Source organism: Lycium ferocissimum, chromosome 6 (genome assembly GCF_029784015.1).
Source record: "Lycium ferocissimum isolate CSIRO_LF1 chromosome 6, AGI_CSIRO_Lferr_CH_V1, whole genome shotgun sequence".
Classification (NCBI taxonomy): Eukaryota; Viridiplantae; Streptophyta; class Magnoliopsida; order Solanales; family Solanaceae; genus Lycium; species Lycium ferocissimum.
The window spans coordinates 4278205-4296942 of record NC_081347.1 but is presented as its reverse complement, the minus strand read 5'-3'; the positions used below and the strand labels follow the sequence as shown (position 1 = coordinate 4296942).

Below are 18738 nucleotides of genomic sequence, written 5' to 3'. Positions count from 1 at the left end.
TCGCTAAATTTAATCTCAAACTAATATTGTATAACTGTGCGAAAACGATTGGAAAAGGAGAGGCATTGAATCAAAAGGGATTCATTTGAAAAATATTTTGAGATATTTCAAGTAAGTCTCTCTTCATAATTTTTGGCCTATTATTCAACTTCAAATTTGAATACGAGCTTTTCAGGTTTTTATTCATAAAACTTTAGCTCTATTTTCATATCCAAACCCAACATCAACTTAACTTCAAATACTATTTTTTTCTTCAAATATCAATCAATTCATATCCGAACATTCAATAATTTCATTTGTATGTTTTTAAAAACATTCAAGCCCACCAACAGTATGGACTATGGTAGTTGTTGGTCAATTTTGGCTGAATGTACTTTAACGGACCACGTGACAACTATAGCCGTTTATGCTAAATGGTCTTACATTTTCCAAAGTTCAAAAAAAATAAAAAATCTAACAAAGTCTACCAAACATGGAAACAAAAGAATCAGAGCAGAAGAAACCAAGAATCCTATGTCTCCATGGCTTTAGAGGCAGTGCTGAAATCCTCAAGAAATTGGTTCTCCGTTGGCCTGAATCCGTCACTGGAAAATTAGATTTGGTTTTCTTGGATGCACCTTTTCCAGCTCAGGGAAAATCTGCACTTGAAGGTTTCTTTGATCCTCCTTACTTTGAATGGTTTCAATCTAATAAGGTAACATTTGGTTCATATCCCATCCCCCCCCCCCCCCCTTTTTTTTTTTTTTTTTTTTTTTTTGAAGTCATTTGGTATCCAAACCTCACTTATCGATTGGTCCTATTTAACTTTACATGATTCGAACCTGAAATCTTTAACTAAGGATGAAAAGATCTCAACCGAATGGTTACACCTCTTGGGAGTGGTTCTTGTATATTGACAAATTTGGATTCACGCCGACCAAGAAATTCTTAATTTAGACGACCTGAACTAGAAATCTCTGATAAAGAGTGGAAAGATCCCAACTGTCGGATTACACCCCTTAGGATGATTCATCCAATCCAATCCTTCACTTACTTTATTTCTGCTCATATTTATTGAATATTTTCATAATCAAACTGACAATGAAGAATTAATCAAGATTGAAATTTACTACCCCTGTTATCAGTTTGGTTTAATGCATATGCAACCCCCTAAACTTGTCATTTTTTTCCATTTTATGCACCCTCAACTAAAAGATTGTTTAGTCAACTCGAACTCGTCCTCAAGTGTGTCTATCAAACTCTCTAAATTTGATTTTTAATAGAAGCAAAAATCAAATTGTGGTAATGAAGGTGAAGTAATATTTTAGACATGTGGTAAGCTATTCTTAGTGTCACATGCGCTGGTTTCTGCTCTTCCATCAAATTTCCTTAATTAAGAGCTTACCTTCCCCCCCCCCCCCCATCAATTGTCTAATTTTAGTTAAGATGGATAATTAAATTAGAATATATATTAGCATGTTGCTACATCAAGCATAATCCTACGTAAGTCGATTGGTTTACGATGTACATTTAGACAAGTTCATGAGTTCAACAGAATAACACTCGCTAAGTGCGCAAAATAGAAAAAAAGAACAAATTCAGGGGCTGCATATGCATTAAGCCTATCAGTCTGCATATGCATTAAGCCTATCAGTTTTTGTTTACAACATCATGGAAGAATCAAAATTGAAGAATTAAATTAAGTGTCTTTTGATTGTAGGATTTCACAGAGTTCTACAACTTTGAAGAATGCCTCGAGTACATAGAAGATTTTATGTCAAAACATGGACCTTTTGATGGAGTTCTTGGTTTCTCACAAGTAAGCTTTATTAAGTACTCCCATTTTCTTTGTTTTTTTTTTCTGTTCCTGCAGAAACGAAAAAATAATCTCTTATGACCAGTTACAATTTGAGTAGAAAATGACATTAGTCTCTCAGTTATTAATAAATTCTTGTTTGATCCTTATGATATCAGACTAAGCATTTTAACCTTTAATTAAAACAAATGTGTGTATTTGGTCCCTTTATATTAGAAATACGTCATATTTAGAATATCTTTGGAACTACTGTATATTACCTTCCAAGATTGAGTAACAATAGATACTAAACACTACACATAGTCGACTAATAGTGTAACGGCTGATAATTCGGTAAATTCAGAAAGAGTCGCAAGCAGAAGGATGAAAAGTGCAATACTTTAACTAATTGAAGGTCCAATATGTTCATTCAGATATCTCGAGGGCCAAAATCTTAACCTTCCTCTGACATTTTATCTGTTTTTCTATTTTTTTGATTGTTGGGGGAAACAGGGATCAGTTTTAGGTGCAGCAATACCAGGCATGCAAAGGGAAGGAGTGGCTCTAACAAAAGTACCAGAAATAAAGTTTGTCATCATAATATCTGGGGCTAAATTTGGAGGGCCTTCATTTGGGGTACCAAAGTTGGCAGCAAATGCATTTTCATCTCCTATCAACTGCCCATCCCTTCACTTCTTAGGTACTTTCATAATATAATTTCTTTTATCTGGTTAGTATTTTAATGAAGCGCAGGACAAAAATTAATCTTTATTTTTGACAAATTTTAACAGGAGAAATGGTTCGTAGCCCTTTACATTTTTTTTTTTTTTTTAGTTTTATGACCCTTTTACAAGAAATCTGCATTTTTTACACATAAAAGATCTGAAAAGACCATTGTCTTAGAGATCTCATTTCCTCGAAATATCGCAGATAAGGCCACTATGACAGCTAATAAAGGAGTAGTTCATCTTCCCTATCAAATTTAACATCTTAACCAGACTTACTGGGCTCAATTAATTCATGAACCAGTAATTCTGAATCAAGAGTTGGATGCTTACCTTCTTATTATTATTAAATAAAAATGATTAATTGTTTTTTCCAATACAATTAATATAAATGTAGTTATTTTTTCTTTTATAAGGAGAGACGGATTTCCAGAAAAAAGACGGTGAGGTTCTACTGGAATCTTTTGTGGACCCACAAGTGATGCACCATCCTAAAGGACATACGATACCCAGACTAGGTGAGTGCATGTTGTTTTGGAATTTTATGGTCTATGATGTAGTTTAGAGATAGATAATACATACAAATGCCTTAAATTTAGCTTCAACCTCAAGTATGCCCTCCAACTTTGACTATGCACAAGTTAGCATCTCAACTTGTCTCCACTTTGTCAGTTGACCAACCAACTTACAAAATGATCATCTGTACACTCCAAAATTTATGTGTCAACGCCATATCAAGATTTTTAAGTGTTCAACTTTATACAAGTTAATACTGCCTACTTGCGCACACCCAAAGTTGAAGGCATATTGCCACAAAGCCAAGTTTATTATCTGTTTATGTATTATGCCTTTAGAATATGAAAGTAATTTTTACTTTATTACTTAATATTCAAGAAAATCAACTAAAACATTTTTCTTGAAGTTGCTCTTGGTTATTAACTTGTAGACTTGATTTTACTGTCATTGAGTTAAAAAGGGTATTTAAAAGCTTTGTGTGATAAATTTCACATGAAAACAATTGTTCAATATTTCACCGGCATTTCAATTATCGAAGTTCAGTATTTGCCAATACTAATGACAGAACGCGTATTTGCAAATTTTGAATTTCAAGAATAAGAGGGTTTCCCTCAACATGCCAAACCTTTGTCTTTTTTTTTTTTTGGTTGGGGGGGTTGGAAGGAATAATATCAATAAATAGTAGGGGGAAGAATCATTTGGTTGTCTCTTAGGCTTTGACTTACTGCATGAAATTTGAAATAATTTACTAGAACTAAACTTGATTTTATCTTTGCAGATGATAGCAGCCTTGAAATAATGCTTGGATTTATTGAAAAGATTCAAAAACTTTGAAAGGAGAAGTTTCGATAGCATATGAATTACTCTCAATTGATTTTTCTGTTTACGGATTTTGTTTAGTTGATTATGGGCATCTTGTGATGGAATTGTTCACACGTAAACAGGATAATTTAGGTTCTATTATATCTTGCGGCTCTTTAAATTTGTTTGAATTTTTCATTTAGACCTTTACTAAACTGGTATCCCGAATGAACATTTTATTCAAATGCAGATGATAGCAGCCTTGAAATAATATTCAAACAAAGCTTGGAAGAATTTATTGATAAATTTTACTAAAGTTGCAACAAATAGTTTGTTTGAAATTTATGTTATGTTAAGTCACAAATAATACTTTTGTCGGAAAATAAAGAAGTGTATGCCATAACAAATTCTTGAAAATTGCTAAAAAAAAAAAAAATCTGCTGTGGGAAAGAGGACGCTTAGCCGGAATCTCCTTTTTTTTTCATTTATCGTGACATATTCCGTTGACTTGTTTCTCAAATTAGCTTATTATTTCAACTTTAGTTTGATATACGGAATTAGAAGTTTAAATATGTAACAACCCGATATTTTTCAAGTGAATTTTAGAGTTACTTCCTTAATTATATCTTACTAATTTTTAACGTATCGAGGCGGTGTTGATTATATCCATATAACATGTATGTATTTATATGAATTATGTTAACCATTTTATTTTTATGCAATAATAAGACTCCTTCAACATATTTTATGACATTTTTTGTAAGTTACATGTGGAAAAATAAAAGTTTTAGGAGCAAAAGTTCAATAATTTGTGTTATAGTATATTTTCTTTGTTTTAAGTTATATGACCTTATTTTTTTATTTTTATTTTAAGAAATGTGCTAATAATCATTTTAAACCGCTAATCAAACCTTAATCACCATTTCAAAACTGATTCAATTTTAATTACTTTTTAAAATCCATAAACATCATCTGAACGATCATACCCCAAGACTAAAACTTGATAATCTTTAAAACTTCATATATATGTACTTGGAATACATGAACTCGGGAAATGTTCACAGAGTAGTATAATCTTTAAAACTTCACATATATGTATAATAATTATATGTCTCTATTGTATGATATAACACAGGCATATAATTATATGTGTGGTATAAGATACTCTTTCTATCTTTATTTTTACTGTGAACTATCATAATTATGTATTTACTAATAAATTGTATTGGCTATTTTGATGCTTTATAATTAGAAACTTATTACATTGGAAAATGGATACTTATATTAGTTTATTTCCAGAATATTAAACATTTGAATAAGACCAGAGTAATTTATTTCTTAAACATATTTAATTAGTTTTATTACAATATTGCAGTCTTGTTACCTAATTATACTTGTTTTTTCAGATATTATTCCTTATTCATCACAACTTTTAACCAATTGTAACTTTTAAAAATTAAATCTGTTAATAAATAAAATATTTATTTCAAACTAAAAACTGATTTTTAAAAATAATTTTTACCAGTGTTTCTCTACCTCTTTGACATATTAACTATAGAATTTAAAAGCTATGTAGGATATATATTTACTGAAAAAGTTATAGAGAAAGAAAGAAGTAAAAGATGCAAATTGTCACAAAAGTTTAAATGGGGCCCACCTTTGCAGAGGAGTGATTTAAGAAGTGTGCAAATGAAGAAAATCCAAACTCACACTTTCACTAAAGTCACCTAGGCACTTAATTGGCCAAGCGAGAAAAAGTACATGCATAAAATAATTGAGTACAATATCTCTAAAACTCAAAATATACGAAATACCAAAACTACCCTCTGCGTAAACAAATGTCATGTGAATCATCCCGATTCTCAAACCCATGCTTCTATAATAGTATACTAAATACCAAAGCTTACTGCCTCCGTGCAACAGCATGTCGACGATCATGATTCTCAAGCTTCTATAATCTCGCACGGACGCAAACACAGATGAAAATTAAGGTGAAAAAGTTATTTCATGATCTTTTCTAATAAAATCAAATGTTGATGTTTAAAAAATAAATTAAGTATGATTGAGAAGTTGCACTTTCTTAGAACTGAATTATTTCTAATCCTCGGAAATGTTACTCCTTTTTATTAGAGCTCTAGATAAAGAATTATTAATTCTCTAATTACATCATAAGTCAACCATTTTAAATAACACCATATAAGATAATTTGATTAATTTGGGATAAAAGAGAACTGGACATAATGAAATGGTGAAGTTTTTGTGGAGCCCACATGGTGATGATATCTGTTTCCAACAACGTGTGAAGTGAAAGCTTTCTCGTGGTGGGGCTCACATGTAAGAAAGTATAAACTATAGTAGTACCTTGTTGTCCATAAGGTAAAAGATACATGCTCTTTAACATTTAGTACAACACAAATTAAGCATGAAAATTACGTAATACCAGAAATGCCCCCGTGTTGACGATCCTGCCTCCAAACCCACTCCCTATATAGTAGAAATTTAGCGTTGAAGCTATTATTTATATGATATAATATTACATAGTAAATTAGTTAGGAAAATTTACTTGTCATAACTACTTCTAAGACCTTTTTAATAACTTTTGATTTTATTTATTGTCATAACTAAAATATTTTCAAAATTACACATCATAACCAGCTTTCCGTATTTCAAGAAATTAGTTTTCTCACCTCTCAAATTTATTTCTCCCTCATTCATTTCTCTCTCTCTCTCTCCTCTCTCTCGCCTATCTATTTCCACCTTTCCTTCAAATATGTCGATTGTCGGGAAAATTGTTCAAGACGATGTGACGGTGGAAGTGTCGAATGACAAGAACTAGAAAACTCTTCTTGATGGCATAGAGCCACAATCTCCGCAATCCTCGTCGAATTTACAAGAATAACACTAGAGAGCTCGTACCCTTCTCGATTTAGTAGTTGTAAATCGGTCAAACTTTTAAGTTTCTCGATATATAAATCTACGAAGAAAAGGAGTGACGTTTTGGTTTGTTCCTTACTTTTTCGACAGAGACCACGTATCCACCTCCTCAGATGAGAGTTGTGGAGCTCAAGCTCACCAAGTGTTTGATAAAATGCTTGATATTTCGTTGTATTTCAATGTATTTCTAATTTATGAAACAATTTTCCGATATATTTCATTGTATTCCATTGTATATATGCAACTACAATTTTATATTTCTTAAACAATCAATCATATTTTATTGTATTCCAAAGCAGTATATTTTTCGTATTTGGAAGTATTTCCTAAAAGTTTGGAATGGAAATTTGAGAAGAAACGTGGGTTATTATGGAACTGTGATTATGCGTGATACATGGTTGATTTAATTTGATTTACCATTTAAAATGAAAGAAGAGAATCCTTCCATATATCTATTTTGACTATTCAGATTTTATATTTCAAAGGTATTTCAAAAATGCGAACTCGGCCGTATTTCGATTTCCATATTTCAAAAAAATACAAAATCTGGCGAAATCAAAAACTACGATTTGTAAATATAGAAAAAGTAGTATAAATTGTTAGAAGTTGTTAAAAGGTAGGTTATGTAAGTTTCCCAATTAGTTAAGATTAGTGGGCCAAGCCCACTACTTCAGCAACTGATCTCGTTTTTAACCTTTTAGGTGATAGTGGAGGCAAAGAAAAATGATTATTTTATTCCTTATCTAAAGAAAAAGAAAAAAAAAACAAGAGAAAGAAAGGGAATCAACAAAGAGAGCAGTTTTTTGGAAAAGTAGAGCTATCAACGTGTAAATTTTCTTGAATAATAAAGAAGTTTCAATTGAGGCTATTGGAGATTGGTTGAAGGAAATTGGACACTTCAAAACTTGAGGTTATATTCTTCATCTCTTTTTTTAGTTTGCTTTTTGGTTTGTGTAATGACCGTATGAGTCTTTAAAATTCGCTTAAATAGGCTATTGTGTATTGATTGGATATCATTATCTTCGGAAGGCACACTTATGGATGTTCGATGGGAAATAGATCTTCCGGGTAAGATGAGGTATAATGCCTCCATAAGACATAGACAAATACGTATTATGTCCGTGAGCATCGATTGATTCGGTTTAGTGCATGTTAACTCGTCGGATAAGATGAGGGTAAATAATGCCCTCTAGGAAGACGGGGTAAGACATAGACAAATACGCATGTAATCCGTGAGCATACGTTCAATGTATTTCGTGGCTTGTATGGCTCGTCGGGATAAGATGGAGGTAAATAATGCCTGCTAGGAAGACGGGGGTAAGACATAGACAAATACGTCTTATGTCAGTGAGCGTACATTCGATTAAGGTGTATTTCATAAGATTTTGTCAATGCAAGTAAGATGGGGTAAATAATGCCTATCCAGTGCAGACATAGATAAATACGTTCTGTCCGTGAGCATAGATTCGTATTTATATTTCATGTTTTGCTTGTTTATGCAATGATTTCGGCTTTTAGCTTCGGTGTTTTTGTATATATTTAATATACTTTTTATCTTTACCTTTGCTTTTATCATTATCTCAGTTTCAAAGACTTGCCCCGTATATGATCTTTACGAGACTGTTGCTTGTTGATGTTGTATGTGTGCGGGTGTGGTTAACGGTGACCGTAGATACTTGATTCAAACTTCGTTCAGTCCATTCGGTCGAGGTAAGCCACCATTGATCATATACTTTTGTTGACTTAGTAGTATTAAGACGTCTCGTATTATTATGGTCGTTAAAGTTTCCATTTTTGGGGTTTATGGGCAAGACTCAGTATTTGTATTTTTTTCTTTATATTATGAGACTTTGCGTATTATTCATTTTATTCGTTAATTTTCGCATGATTAACCGCGCCACGGGTGAAAATTTCCGAAAGTCACGTCCGCAGATTTGGGTGGTGACAGGATAACATGTTCTAGAATTTTTTTGAATTTTCACTTTTAAAATTTCAACTGTATTTTCACGTCAATATCTACCTTTAACTTTTAAATAACTTTTTTCACTTAACTTCAAATATTACTTTTAAGAAATATATCAATCAATTCATATCCAAATGCCTATTAGTTGATTTGTATGCTTGGGAAAAAAAAACAGAGTCCACAAACTCTTTTGTAGTTGTTGGTCAATTTTGGCTGAATTATGGAGTAGTACATAAGAGACCACGTAGTAGCCATATGCTAAGTGGTCTTACATTTTCCCAAAAAGAAAATAAAAAACAAAGGGTACCAAACATGGAAAAAGAACGTGAGAAAAAGAAACCAAGAATTCTGTGTCTCCATGGCTTTAGAGGCAATGCTGATTATCTCAAGAAATTGGTTCTCCAGTGGCCGGAATCCGTCACCGGGAAATTAGATTTGGTTTTCTTGGATGCACCTTTTCCAGCTCTGGGAAAATCTTCCCTTGAAGGTTTTTTTGATCCTCCTTACTTTGAATGGTTTCAATCAAATAAGGTATCAACATTTGTTTCATCCCTTTTTCTTTTCCAGCTAAGTGCTAACTATTGTATGTTCGAATCTCACTTATACAACTAATTCGAATTCACGCTGCTTAGGCCCAATAAAGGAAAAACACTCCCTCACATGAAATTTCCCTCGGGCTTAACTGAGACATTTGATTAAGGATGGAGATATCCTGTTCATCTCGGCATACTATTTTATAGTTCATCCCATCCTATATTCACTACTATTTCTGGTCATAATTGTTCAATTTTTGTATATCTTCGTGTAGGATTTCACAGAGTTTTACAATTTTGAAGAATGCCTAGAGTATATAGAAGGTTTTATGTCAAAGCATGGACCTTTTGATGGTGTTCTTGGTTTCTCACAAGTAAGCTTTATTAGATACCATTTTCTTTGTTTTTTCTTTTCAGTTGTACTAACGAGAAGATAATCTTCTATGATTGGTTACAATTTTAATAAGAGAAAATGACCTTATAAAGATTAGTCATGCTATTTTAGGGATAATATGCACTTTTGGTCTCTCAGTTATTACGTAAATTGTTATGTTATGATATCTAACTAAGCATTTAGCCTTTCATTAACAAAAATATGTACTTTAGTCCCTTTATATAGGAATATGTTATATCCAAATCATTTTTGAACTGTATCATGCACCTTCAAAGTTTGAGTAACAATACATACTTAACCTCACACATAATCAATTAAATAGTGTAACAATTGATAATTTGATAAATTTGAAAAGAGCCGCAAGCAAAAGGATGATTGCACCATTTCAACTAATTGAATATTCAATGTGCTTAATCAGTATCGCCTGATGTTTGAGGGGCCAAAAGTGCTACTATCCTTTTTTTTAAAAAAAAAAAAAAAAAAAAAAAAAAACCTTATAAAGATTAGTCATGCTATTTTTAATAATATGCACTTTTGTCTCTTTCATTACGTTTGGGCTTGTTATGTCATGATATTAAAATAAGCATTTATGCCACTTTCATTAACAAAAAATTTACTCTTAGTCCTTTTATATAAATATGTTATATCGAAATTTTTCATTAACACTGTATTATAATACAAATATTGAGTAACAATACATACTTAATTATGGTTGTAGGTGGGTCAATTAAATAGTGTAACAATTGATAATTTTATTAATTTGGGATTTAAATTGGGTTGATTTAAATAAAGGATGATGACCTCAATATTAATTTCTTTTTAAATCCCAAATTAATAAAAATCTAAGTCACACACCCCGAAACCCATCAAACTATAAATGCTCTTTACGCACGTCATTTTTGGTATTGTAAAATATTAATGAAAAATTGGCATTGATCAATGTTATTTTTTTTATGCATGGCGTAAATGATCATTTTGATGATTAAATAGCCATTTCCAATAGTTCATGGCAATCCAATAATGCAACGCGACGAGTGACTTAATTTTTTATTATTTCCGATTTAAAATGGCATATTTGAGCCTTTTTCCTTCTTTTTTTTTTCCCACCATTTCTTAAAAATTGGACGTATAAGTAAAAAATCATTTTTCATGGACCATAAAACCGATCTCAATTTTCCTTACCTCCTTCTGACAGTTTATCTGCTTTTTGCTTGTTTGTCTGTGTGTGTGAATAGGGAGCTGTTTTAGGTGCAGCAATACCAGGCATGCAAAGGGAAGGAGTGGCTCTAACAAAAGTTCCAAAAATAAAGTTTCTGATAATAATATCAGGGGCTAAATTTGGAGGGCCTACTTATGGGGTACCACCTTTGGCTGCCAATGCATTTACATCTCCAATCAACTGCCCATCCCTTCATTTCTTAGGTATATTATCTTCTTTAATTTATTTTTTGCTTTCGGTATTTTGATATTCATTTTGAAGTTCGATTAATTCGAATTCAATTGGTGTTAAATGCTTTTATTTAATTTTTCATTCTTAAGGAGAAACGGATTTTCAAAGAAAAGACGGAGAAGTTTTACTGGAGTGTTTTGTGGACCCCCAAGTGATTCATCATCCTAAAGGACATACCATACCTAAACTAGGTGAGTAGTGTTGTTTTGGAAAATTTTATTGTCTATTTTTTGGTTTAGAATGTGAAATTATGAATGTAATTCTTACTTGACTAACAATTTTAAAAATATCAACTAAAACATGTTATCTTTGCAGATGATAGCAGCTTTGAAATAGTGCTTGAGTTTATTGACAAAATTCAACAACTTTGAGACAACACGAGGAGTGGTATATTCTGGCTCTCATATTGTTGGTCCTGCCAAGAGAATTCTCGATAGTATGTTATATTCTAAAATTATTTTCTTGTTTTCGAATTTTTGGTTGTTGATTTAATTCTCTGCATATTGTGATGGAATTGTTCACAAGTAAACACGATAATTTACGTTCTATTATATTAAAAATACAAGATGAGATTTTGACAATTGGTGGCAAATGTTAAAGAAGGGAAAATAATGATTTCTATCCATTTTATTAACTTTGGCGCAGTTGTAATTCTTTAGTCTGAAGTTACTGTCTCTCAACCATACTTTGCAACGATTACAAACACTTTACGAATATAATGGCATGATGGTTGCAATCACAATATCATTTTTCACCCAAAGCATATTTTGTATTAATGTATTTTCGTTTGAGTTTTGGTCCTTCGCAAGGGAGTGTTACCCGCCACACTTACCACCATGTTTCAAACATTCACACCATCCCAAATAGTCTAAATTCGATCGCAAACATATAATTATCACCTTCAACAGTTCAGCATACATACATATAAATTCCAGCAAGTCTAATTAAATAATACATTCGCACTTTATAACCATCAAAATACAAGTAAAGAAAAATAAATAAATAAATAAATAAATAAATAAAAAAGTGAAGGACAGTTGCAAAAGCGATAGAGATTTTGAGATGACGAAATTGCCTGCTAGAATCATCTGAACATCACAACATCTTTGAGCGCTATATTCAAATTTATGTACACGAAAACAATCAGATATTGTGATTTTCGTACTATTAACTCCTTCATTCTTTATGGATATTCATATTATTAGTAGTACTCCCTATATATCATAGTCAGAATTTCAAGAGTCAAACTTTTCAATTTTGACCATGAATTTGAACACGAATTTTTTTAATTTTTTGAAATAAAATTTACATATTTAAAACTACGGAAAAGGGTCAAATATGCCCCTGAACTTTGGGAAATAGTTCATCCATACCCTTTGTTATACTATTGGGCCAATTATGCCCTTGCCGTTATACTTTGAGTGCAAATATACCCTTCTTTTATACTTTGAGTCCAAATATACCCTTCCTCCTTTAAAATTGTCGAACGTGGACATGAGATATGACGTGGCACTAACAACTCGGTGAGGTGGACACCACATAGCATGTCACCTCACCACCCCAACTCATTTACCCTCTCTTCCCCTTCTTCTTCCACCACTACCATCTCCTCTCCTTCACAACCTTTGAAACCATTAGCACCACCACACCACCAAGCGAAACCACATTCTTAGACTACAAAATCAAAAATTAATTACTGAAAACAGAGTTGCAAGAATGTGAAGAAAAGTGGTGGGAATAATGTGAAGAAGGATGGGCCATTTTTTAAAAAGGCTTTGTAATTAATATTTATTGTAATAATTAAGATTACGGGAATCGAATTGAGCATATGCTTTGTAGATTAATATTTTTTATTTTAGCTGTAATAATTATTGGATCTTGACAAAACTTGTAATGATAATTAAGACAAACACCGTGGTTCCACTTCTTTCACGGGAATCGACCCCGTTCCATTTAAACACTTTAGGTCATTCCTATTTCACTGACCAAGAAGGGGGTCAAACTGAATTTACAATTAAAATGAGTGGAGAAAATTTAAATGTCTTGACAAATAGGTTTTTTATTTTAGCTGAAATTGAGTAACCAAAAGTGTCTAGAATAGCATGGATCTTGACAAAATTTGGAATAGTATTAGTAGTGTCAGCTCCCATAGTTTTTTAAGTAGTAGTATTAATTTCGGTAAGTAGTAGTATTAATTTCGGTTACTTCAATTCATCATTGACAGCTGTCTTGTTTTTGTCTTTTGGGAGTTCAATTTTAGTGTCCAAAATGGCTTTATATATTAATTTCTCAACTAATACACCTTTTTTTGATGATGATTTAATTATAAAGTCATCTCCTTTTTCATTTTTTTGAAGAAGAAAGAGTCAAATTTGATCACTACCCCCTCTCTCTTCAACTGTTTTTGTTTGTTTGCTTAAGTTTCTTGATTGTTTAGCTTTTTTTTTTTTTTTTTTTTTTTTTTGTCTCTTTTTTTAAAGACTTTAAAAAGTGATGGTATGGTGGTACTAATGGTTGCAAGAGTTGTCGAGGGGAGGAGATGGTAGTGGTGGAAGAAGAGGGGAAGAGGGGGATAAATGGGTTGGGGTGTTGAGGTGGATGCTACGCGTGTCCCACTTCACCGAGTTATTAGTGTCACATCATATCTCATGCCCAATTTCGACAATTTTAACTATGGCAGGTATATTTACTCAAAATATAACAAAGAAGTGGCATAATTAGCCCAATAGTATAACAAAGGGTATGGATGAACTATTTCTCAAAGTTAGGGGTATATTTTACCCTTTTCCATTAAAACTATGTAAAAAATACTATAAACCAATATAATCGATAAATCAAAATATTTATAAGGCATATAAAAAAGTCATAGTCAAAGAAAAAAAAAAAAATTAACTCTCGAAATTTGAAAGGTGCCACGTAAATTAGGACGGAGGAAGTAGCATTTTTTTTTTTTGGGGCTAGCAAAAAGAAGGATAATTAATCATGAAATTATATTATCAAAAAAAAAAAAAATCCATTTAATTTTAAAAATACAAATGTATAAAAGAGTAAAATTAGGCGGTAGACAAACCAGAGGTCCGAAATACGGACCCTCGTATGTATACTATCTTCCCGCGTTAAAACACCCGTCTCTTTACAAATCGGAAATTTCCAAATTCAACCAAAGTTATCCACGCGCCGCCTTATGATGGAACATCCAGACGGTGGTGCAGCGACGGAACATAAGATCAATTCGGGTATGAATAATCCGGATCCGAAACATGTGCAAAAGGACAATAATAATAATAATATTACTATTGTAAATGAGAATAATCAAAATGGTAATACTAATAATGAGGAGAATGAGAGTAGTATGAAATCGGGGAATAAATCGAAGAAATCGGTGCATTGGAGCGAGGAATTGGTGACGGATCAGAGAAAAGCCGGATCGAATAATCCTTACTTAGCTCATTCTCCGGTTCTGGCTAACAATTCCGTTAATTTATTCAATATCAAAAGTTAGTATCATCTTTTTCTCTCTATTATACGTATATACGTGCACATGCAAAATCGCATGCCTATATATACATACGTATGCGCGAGCATACACACACATATATTATATACATACATGAAATATACATATTTATTGTGAAGAGAAGGTAAGGATTTAAATTCTATGAGTTCAAACATTAAGGTTCTTAGCATATATTGAACCCATTGTACTTTTATAATGATGGTTCATACATACTATTCTACATATTCCACATGATACCTGCCACCTCCCACCAGCGACATATATCAGGTAATTCTGTCCACCAAGGTTAGGACATATGAGAAGAAATCACTAGGTGTTTTTTGTCTGTGAACCTGAGATGTTATGGTTCCCAACCCATTATTGACCACTAGGCCACACCCTTGGGTAGTGACTTTTATAAAAAATGTATGCTGCACATTAAAAGTATTGGGTTCAGATGAACTCGATGCCATGGTGCATCCACCACTAACTATGAATATTGTCAGATAAAATGGAGAGTGTCAAAGATGTACTTGGTAGATGGGGAAAGAGGGTTGGTGAAGCAACAAAGAAGGCTGAGGATATTGCTGGCAATACATGGCAACACTGTAAGTCTTTTTATTCTTTCATTCGGTAGCCATCTGTGAATACTTTGAGTTATAGTTCAACTTATATTGTATTGATAAATGATAAAAAAGTTTAGTTTGTTGTCTGACAGAAACCGCTTTGGAGGAACTTATAGATGACATAAAGGTCTAATGGTCCTATTTTTATGTGTGTTAATGATGAACTGTCTAATATGAATAGCGGATGAAAACGTTAATGAATTACTTACTAAGTATCATGCTGGAGACGGAGACTAATTGAATTTCTTTCCCTTGCGGATCTAAACTAAACCAAATGTTACAATTGGTTCAAAGAAGGGCGTGGATACTTTAAGTGACCTTTCTATTGTTTTTTCTAGGGAGAAATATCCTTATTTTCATATTAATTTTCCTCTTTTCTAGTAAAGTTACCAAAAATATTCCAAACTTGACTCCGAGAGTTGCATCTCCTTCTTTATTTGTTTCTTCTCAATTCTCATCAGTTAACTTAGATAACTCCTGCTCCTCTTTAACCCTCCTTCCTCTTGTGCGTCCACTTTCCATTTGAATAAACATACAGTTCTGTAGTCCCACTTGGATTAGAAAATCCCTGCTGTATAATGATATAAATAGGTACGAAATTGTACGGTTTGAGATATACTTTGATTATATGTTGTATATAGCAATGGCTGTGAATAGTTGAGCCGAGCTGAGATGCTTTCACGGACTTTAGCTTCGTGGAATAATTTCATGACTATTGGAAATGCTGAAAATAATGCTTCTAGTAATCTTTTATTTAAAAGCCACCCTTATAAGAAGCCCTCTGTACATTCTTCTAGAATCTTCCTTAAGTATGTAGCTCGCTTTCTCTTCAATTCCAGACTAGATATGTTGGCAATATGGATCTTCTATATCAATTCTGCTCTATTTGGGAAACTTCTAATCCAAAACGAATGTTAAACCAGCAAACTGGCAGGAAGATTATATTTTGAGTTGTGTGTGACCATTCTCTAACACATTCTCTCGTGTGGGAGTCTAATTCTTTTTCATCGGTGATGTGAGGATTCATGTAGTCGACTCCCACTTGCTTGGGATTGAGAAATAGTTGTTGTTTACTGGCGATAGTGTGACTATAACTTCAATTATCACTTACAAAGAATGTGTGTTTCACTTACTCTACCAAAATGCATTATGCACATTTGGGCGGTAAAGGTCTTTCTAGGTCATATGTTGGATGATGTCGATACGTTGATGCGTAACTTTGTATGCTTCCAATTTGGAGTAAGTTTTTTTTTTTGGTGGCTTGTGTTGAAATAATAAGAGTACTTTCTTGTGAATCATTTGTTGTGCATAATAAAGGACCACAGGGTGGATGTTTATCAGTATTTGTGCAGTTTATATGCTATTTAAAACAAGCAATATCCCTTTTCTTGGAGGTGCTTCCTTGTGAGGCCTGCGATAGCTTTATTTTTTTCTTCCTTTTCTATTTTGGTGGGGTGAGGAGTGAGGGTGAGGCCTGGATGGGAGCTTATGTATGTTCCAAGATTTTGGGGGTGAGGAGTGAGGGTGAGGCCTGGACAGGAGCTTGTGTATGTTCAAGATTTTGGGGGTGAGGAGTGAGGGCTTCCTCTATTTGAGGTTTTCAAACAATGGTCATTTTGGTAAATGACCATTGTATTCAAGAGATAGGAGTATCAAAGATGCTAATTCTCACCACTCACTCAGAAAAAGAACTAAGGAAATCGATGTGTGCAATAACTTTGATTTCTTTATTGACTTGTATAGTGAAAACGAGCCCTAGTATTGCTGATGCTGCCTTAGGAAGAATTGCTCAGGGAACAAAGGTTCTTGCTGAAGGTGGTTATGACAAGATATTCCGCCAAACATTTGAGGCAGATCCTGAGGAGAAACTCCAAAATTCATTTGCATGTTATTTATCGACATCAGCTGGTCCAGTAATGGGAGTGTTATATCTTTCTACCGCAAAGCTTGCATTTTGTAGTGATAACCCCCTTCCCTACAAAACCGAAGACAAGACTGAATGGAGCTATTACAAGGTACATCTCTAAGCATCAAATAGTACTTGAAGTACTAAGAAATCTTTTTTTATTGTTAATTACTCCATCTGTTTCTTTGTCAGTCTCCTTTATCCATTTGATGTGACTATTTCATTGGGCACTAAGTTTATGTGTTCAAGGTGTTAGTTTGATTTATTTTGTATGAAAAATAGATGAAGAAAATATTAAATTACTAGTAAAGTTATTCATGTAAATTTATTTGAATCTGAAGACTCTAGATACTGTTAATTGTTAAAGACACCAAATAATAGTAAAAGATGTTCATCACAAGAAATCTAGAGAAAGAAGGCTTATGCTAGGACTGCTTGTAATCTCCTCAAGAAGGGTCTTCTGGTGCGAATGGTTCCCGGTGCTGCCTCTGCCACATGTTTCGAACTTGGTAAAGTATGAGCCGTGAGTGGTTGTCCCTGACGAGGAGGGGAATGGCTTTCCCCTCTGTGCTCCATGTGCGCTCCTCTGTATGCAGTTGTGAAATGCTTTAACAAGTAACAAGATAATACCTATGGAAACATCTAGATAGTCCTCAGAAAGTGCCCAAATTGTGTGTTCTTACCACAGTGGTGAAATCTTTTAAAAGTAACAAGATAGTAATTATGGAAACAATAAAAAATACTTAGGCAGCCCTAGGTAAGTGCCCAAGTTGTTTGCTCTATCATATATAGTACAGATCACCAAGACCTAGTTGAGATGTAAACAACAATGGAATCTGAAACTTTGGTTCAAAAAATACATGCAAAGTGGCTGAGATGTAAATATGTGGCATATTAGTTCTTGCATATGCTGGGACATTTTGTGGGAAAATACTTCTTCTCTTGATTTGTATTTTGAAGAGGCAATTCAAGGGTAACTTGTATAATTTTATCCCGTGTTATTTACTTTAGCTTCCTAAACATCCTCAATTGTTTGCTTCAAATGTAAATCATTCCCTATAATCTGCTCGTTTGCATTTTTACCTCTGCGCGGAGGAAGTTCTGAGCTGCTTCACTTCCTCTCTTGGCAATACCTTCCTACCTGGCTTTACTTGCTGGGAAATCTAATTTCTTATTCCTTTGGGATATTTATGCATCATTCATTAATGCCCTATTATACCATTACGAGACTATATGCCACTAGAGGTTGACACACATTGGGCTCAAGCTTTTTTTGCTTTGTTATAGAACTTAGAATTACTCATTTGAGCAAACCTTATTTTACTCACATTTCCCTATGTTTAATATTGATACGAGCAGGTAATTATCCCGTTGTATCAGCTTAAAGCAATTAATCCTTCATCGAGCAGAACCAATCCATCAGAAAAATACATCCAAGTTATATCTGTTGATAACCATGAATTTTGGTTTATCGGATTTCTAAATTACACTGGTGCAGTAAAGTGCCTACAAGAGGCGCTACAAGCACACACATTGCAAGTCGTGTGAGTCTGTTATTGCTCCTAATTTGTGTTATATAGAGAGGGCGTGCTCACGATACCAAAAAGTTCACCTTCATAC

The 18738-nt window shown here is 33.2% G+C and overlaps 3 protein-coding genes across 5 annotated transcripts; all 3 read left to right on the top strand.

Annotated features, from left to right (window-relative positions):
* The first annotated feature begins 409 nt into the window (after nt 1–409).
* On the top strand, nt 410–3999 carry LOC132058995 (uncharacterized). Its single transcript, XM_059451442.1, has 5 exons — nt 410–694; nt 1700–1798; nt 2288–2474; nt 2916–3017; nt 3794–3999. The coding sequence occupies exons 1-5, from the start codon at nt 473–475 to the stop codon at nt 3847–3849; spliced, it is 666 nt and encodes a 221-aa protein (XP_059307425.1). The 5' UTR covers nt 410–472; the 3' UTR covers nt 3850–3999.
* A 4719-nt stretch (nt 4000–8718) lies between these two features.
* LOC132058994 (uncharacterized) lies at nt 8719–11850 on the top strand. Of its 2 annotated transcripts, XM_059451439.1 has the most exons (5): nt 8726–9244; nt 9522–9620; nt 10876–11062; nt 11180–11281; nt 11406–11850. In XM_059451439.1, exons 1-5 carry the CDS (start codon nt 8969–8971, stop codon nt 11459–11461), a joined length of 720 nt encoding a protein of 239 aa, XP_059307422.1. In that variant the 5' UTR covers nt 8726–8968; the 3' UTR covers nt 11462–11850. The 2 variants fall into 2 exon arrangements, with proteins under 2 accessions (XP_059307423.1, XP_059307422.1); XM_059451440.1 differs by lacking the exon at nt 9522–9620 and having other exon boundaries at nt 8719–9244.
* A 2325-nt stretch (nt 11851–14175) lies between these two features.
* Nucleotides 14176–18738, top strand: LOC132058991 (GLABRA2 expression modulator-like). Of its 2 annotated transcripts, none has more exons than XM_059451438.1 (4): nt 14176–14326; nt 15093–15194; nt 16956–17227; nt 18478–18738. In XM_059451438.1, exons 1-4 carry the CDS (start codon nt 14275–14277, stop codon nt 18664–18666), a joined length of 615 nt encoding a protein of 204 aa, XP_059307421.1. In that variant the 5' UTR covers nt 14176–14274; the 3' UTR covers nt 18667–18738. The 2 variants fall into 2 exon arrangements, with proteins under 2 accessions (XP_059307421.1, XP_059307420.1); XM_059451437.1 differs by having other exon boundaries at nt 14176–14587.

What these genes read in the sequence shown, in the direction of transcription:
- LOC132058995 (XM_059451442.1), top strand. Translation starts at nt 473, where the DNA reads ATGGAAACAAAAGAATCAGAGCAGAAGAAACCAAGAATCCTATGTCTC. An exon ending in GAGTTCTTGGTTTCTCACAA is followed by an intron (nt 1,799 to 2,287) that starts GTAAGCTTTATT and finishes TGGGGGAAACAG; the next exon opens with GGATCAGTTTTAGGTGCAGC. An exon ending in ACATACGATACCCAGACTAG is followed by an intron (nt 3,018 to 3,793) that starts GTGAGTGCATGT and finishes TTATCTTTGCAG; the next exon opens with ATGATAGCAGCCTTGAAATA.
- LOC132058994 (XM_059451439.1), top strand. Translation starts at nt 8,969, where the DNA reads ATGCTAAGTGGTCTTACATTTTCCCAAAAAGAAAATAAAAAACAAAGG. An exon ending in AATGGTTTCAATCAAATAAG is followed by an intron (nt 9,245 to 9,521) that starts GTATCAACATTT and finishes ATCTTCGTGTAG; the next exon opens with GATTTCACAGAGTTTTACAA. An exon ending in CCCATCCCTTCATTTCTTAG is followed by an intron (nt 11,063 to 11,179) that starts GTATATTATCTT and finishes TTCATTCTTAAG; the next exon opens with GAGAAACGGATTTTCAAAGA.
- LOC132058991 (XM_059451437.1), top strand. Translation starts at nt 14,275, where the DNA reads ATGATGGAACATCCAGACGGTGGTGCAGCGACGGAACATAAGATCAAT. An exon ending in TAATTTATTCAATATCAAAA is followed by an intron (nt 14,588 to 15,092) that starts GTTAGTATCATC and finishes GAATATTGTCAG; the next exon opens with ATAAAATGGAGAGTGTCAAA. An exon ending in TGGCAATACATGGCAACACT is followed by an intron (nt 15,195 to 16,955) that starts GTAAGTCTTTTT and finishes TGACTTGTATAG; the next exon opens with TGAAAACGAGCCCTAGTATT.